Source organism: Monodon monoceros, unplaced genomic scaffold (genome assembly GCF_005190385.1).
Source record: "Monodon monoceros isolate NGI ecotype Baffin Bay Population unplaced genomic scaffold, NGI_Narwhal_1 Super_Scaffold_11, whole genome shotgun sequence".
In the NCBI taxonomy this organism is placed as follows: domain Eukaryota; kingdom Metazoa; phylum Chordata; class Mammalia; order Artiodactyla; family Monodontidae; genus Monodon; species Monodon monoceros.
In genome coordinates, this window is record NW_021703767.1 from 8,985,194 (window position 1) to 8,989,214 (window position 4,021).

General features: G+C 42.2%; 1 protein-coding gene across 3 annotated transcripts in view; it reads right to left on the minus strand.

The window, feature by feature from the left end:
- Positions 1–1,794: 1,794 nt before the first annotated feature.
- DOP1B (DOP1 leucine zipper like protein B) overlaps positions 1,795–4,021 on the minus strand; it is a 108,905-nt gene continuing 106,678 nt past the window's right edge. For all 3 annotated transcript variants that reach the window (XM_029214252.1, XM_029214251.1, XM_029214253.1), the window contains 2 exons: positions 2,600–2,729; positions 1,795–2,097 (listed from right to left, as the gene is read on the minus strand). In XM_029214252.1, the coding sequence (XP_029070085.1) occupies positions 1,846–2,097; positions 2,600–2,729 (382 nt within the window). In that variant the 3' untranslated portion in view covers positions 1,795–1,845. The remainder of the gene's footprint in view (positions 2,098–2,599; positions 2,730–4,021) is intronic.

Consider the following 4,021-nt stretch of genomic DNA (forward strand, 5'->3'; position numbering starts at 1 on the left):
ACTATGAAACCCCTTTTAAGATTTCTATTAATAAATAAGGATTCAATTTTATATGGTATTGACCGAGACCATTAAGCTGTTTTAGATACTGGAGAGGAAAAAAGGAAAAAGCAAAATTTGTAAATCTAGGTACAGATACAAGAACTACCTTTCATGGCATAATAGCTACTGATGATATAAATAGGCTATTAGTGTTGTCAGTTTTGATACGTGATCATATGTACCCACCTTGATGTTAACTATTGAGCAGCATATGGTTATCTCCTCACAGCCTGAGTTACAGGGAAATCATCATATAAGTTACATTGAATTCACAATCCTACACTTCAATATTTAACATTTTAGTGACCAACCTTGCAAATGATTTTAAAGATACCCCCCCAACACACACAAAAACAACATAGTTTCCATGTAATTATTTATTTATTTTTATTATTATTTTTTGGCTGTGCCACACGTCATGCGGGATCTTAGTTCCCCAACCAGGCATCAAACCCGCGCTCCCTGCGATGGAAGCAAGGAGTCTTAACCGCTGGACCGCCAGGGAAGTCCCTCCATGTAATTTTTAACACGTATTTGTATGAATACCCATATATGGTGGTGCTTTTTGATTCTTACTTTTAGCCCCTATTTAGGGAACCAAGTGGTTCTGTGCTCCCCATATCCTATCTTGGGGCTAGTGACACAAATTGCTTCTGCAGTGTTCACAAACTAATACGTAGTAGAATGTTAGGAGAAACTTAACCAGTAATGTTGGTCAAGTTCCCAAACACCCTTGTCTATAGAAAGGATGGATCTGAGAGCACACATTAGGTAGGACAGTTTGCATCGTCTGGCCCGGAAAATGAGGTCATGGAACGACGCCCCGGTGGCTGAAAAGGGGACATGAGCTAGGCAGGTCTGGCAGGCAAGCCCCGCGCACTGGCGCAGAGTGAGGGCGCTCACCTCAGAGGATGGGCACCAAGAGGGAGTCTAAATAAGGAAGTTGGCATGAGACAAAGAGGCTCGAAAAGAGTGGGATGACACGCTGCCAGCCTGGAGGAGTCTGTGCCTAGGAAGGGATTATTTTCATCAACAGCAATGTCTGCAGAGAGGTAAAGAGATCCCAGAAATGACAGAGTAATAAGGAAGCGTCCAAAGAGTGAGTTTCCCTGACAATAGTTTCAGGCATCAGAGGCTCCATGACCAGGCTGATTGCTTTATGTTCAATGGAAAGTGCTGGCCAGGCACTCCGGGGTGCCATAACTAAGGCTACAGCTGTCAGACATTTGAAAACTACGTATTTCTTACCCAGCAGAAGAGTGTGAACATGTGATTTTAATGGGCATGAGTTAAATACAATGAGACGTCTGCAAGCTCACACCTCTGCTGAATAGGCAATGGTAACGGGCAATTAGTATTTTCAGAAAATAATATATTTTCATTTTAAAATGTGGTACCAAAATAAATGTTTAAAGGGACATATGTGAGAAAGGTTAAAATAATAGTCAACAAGATTTTTAGAGGTGTACTGACATGGACCCATATATCTGCAACAAAGAAAACAACTCTCCAATCTCTTCATCCTTTACTTTATATTACAAATGTTGTGCCACCATTAGATGATATATTAATTTTACTTCTTTACATAAATTGAGGAAGAAACATAAAATCAGATCTAAAAATATTACGTGGCATTCAGGGAGGTGTATTTTGGTGCCCACCAGAAAAATGATCTGAAATTTACTTTCAAAACGGAGACACACTTGTTTAAAAGCACTATCCTGGCTCCTTTTTTGTTTTGAATATATCCTGTTTTTTCTCGAAGTCTCGGTAAATGGATTAAACAGGTTCCGGCTTACAAGGTTAACATTCCAGATGTTCCAAAAAATCGTATTCAACACATTCTTCCAGTTGCTTCAAGACCCTTGAGCTATCTGCGACGGGCAACTCCACAAGTAGAGGCCCTCGGGTGTCAGTAGGCAGTTTACTTTGGGTTTTAAAAGCACAATTCAGAGTCTTGAAGAATGGCGTCAACTGCCTAACGCTGGAAAGAGAATGCTGGCGCAGAAGAGGGAACTCGCTCTTCACGGTGATCTCATCGGAGCTGCTGATTTCCTGCAAAAAACCCACAATGACGTGGCTTTGCTAAGGGTTAGAGATGCACGCGAGGCACGTGCAGGCGGTGAAAGCTAAGAGATGGGTCGTTTATGAAATTCACTGTCAGCGCTGATGGTAGCAGCATCAACTCAAATCCTAGGTCTTCAGCTGCCATCTTCCACCAGGATTTCACCCTGAGCCCACCCCGCTGGGGCCACTGTCACCTCTCCGGCAGGCTCTTCCTCTGAGTCACAGAGGGACTCTGTGGGCAAGACTACTTCTACAGGACTGTGTCACCCAGGAGGCTTTACCCCTTAGCAACTGGGATGAGAAAGTGACATATAAATGCTAAAACAAAGATGAAATTTATAACCATCTCCAAGTTTGAACATTCAGTTAGGAGGCATTCTGAAAACTGTTCAAAGTCATTAAAATCAAATAGCATATGAAGTACTTCACTCACTGCCTAGCCTTTCTCCCCTCTGCCACAAATATAACTGTTAAAAAGGAAAACATTTACCCCATATTTTAATTTTAGAAGTTCGAGAATCCTGACAGTGTGGGGTTTGCATTCTTGGTGATTCTCCTCTAGATCCGACGGGAAGGCAGGGCCCTCTGTGTCTACTTCTGGAACAAATGCCCACCTGTAACTGGGGGAAAAAAAGCTGAGGTCAGGCATGCTGGCTTGGAGCCCACTTAAAGAGTTATAAACAGTTTTACTGAGATGTAAATCACATTCACCGGTTTAACGTGTACAAATCAATAGCTTTTGGTATATTCACAGAATTGTACATCCATCGCCATAATCAATTTTAGGATATTTTCATAACCCCAAATAGAATCCCTGTTCCCGTTAGCCCTCACCCCTCAATCCACTACACCCCTTTGATCTAGGCAACCACTCATCTATTTTCTGTCTGTACAGATTTTTTTATACTGGACATTTCATATAAATGGAATCACATAATACATGGTCGTTTGTGCCTGGCTTCTTTCACTTGATATTGTCAAGGTTCATCCGTGCTGTGGCATGTGTCGGTACTTCATTTCTTTGTATTGTAGAATATTTAATTGTATGGATACACCACATGTTATTTATCCACTTGTCAACTGATGGACATTTCTCTACCTTTTGCCTGTTATGATTAATGCTGCTGTGCATACTCATGTACATTGGAACTCACTTAAAAAAAAAAAACTTTCTTTTTTAGAGCAGTTTTAGGTTCACCCAAAATTGAGCAGAGAGTACAGAGGTTTCCCACTTGCCCTGGGGCCTGCTCCGCCGTGCACAGCCTCCCTGACTACCAACACACCCACCAGAGGGGTACATTTGTTACAATCGATGAACTGACACTGACTCAACATCATCACCCAAAGTCCAGAGTTCACCTTAGGGTTCACTCTTGGTGCTGTAACTTCCATAGGCTCGGACAAGTGTGCAATGACATGTATCATACGAAGTAGTTTCACTGCCCTAAAAATGCTCTGTGCTCTGCCTCGCTCTCCCCTCCCACCTGGCACACACTCAGCTGTTTACTGTCTCCAGTCTTGCCTTTTACAGATCATCATATAGTTGGAATCAGACAGTATGTAGCCATTTCAGATTGGCTTCTTTCACTTAGTGATTTCTAACCACAAACATTTCTACATGATTTCACTCTGTAGGGGAAATAGGACAGAGAGAAGTGGCATCTGGGGCCAGGCATGAAATTAGACATATGAGCAGCTGTGTTAAGCCTACAGGAAATGTGAGCCCACAAGGGCAGAGCCAATCGGAGATGGCAAGTTCCATTTATTTAATTAAAAACAAAGAGACAAAAAAATTATACAAACCCAGTGAGGATCACCAGTGGGTGACTCTGTTTTATAAGAACCCAATAGCAAAACCCACCTAAACACACACACACACACACACACACACACACACACACACACACACACA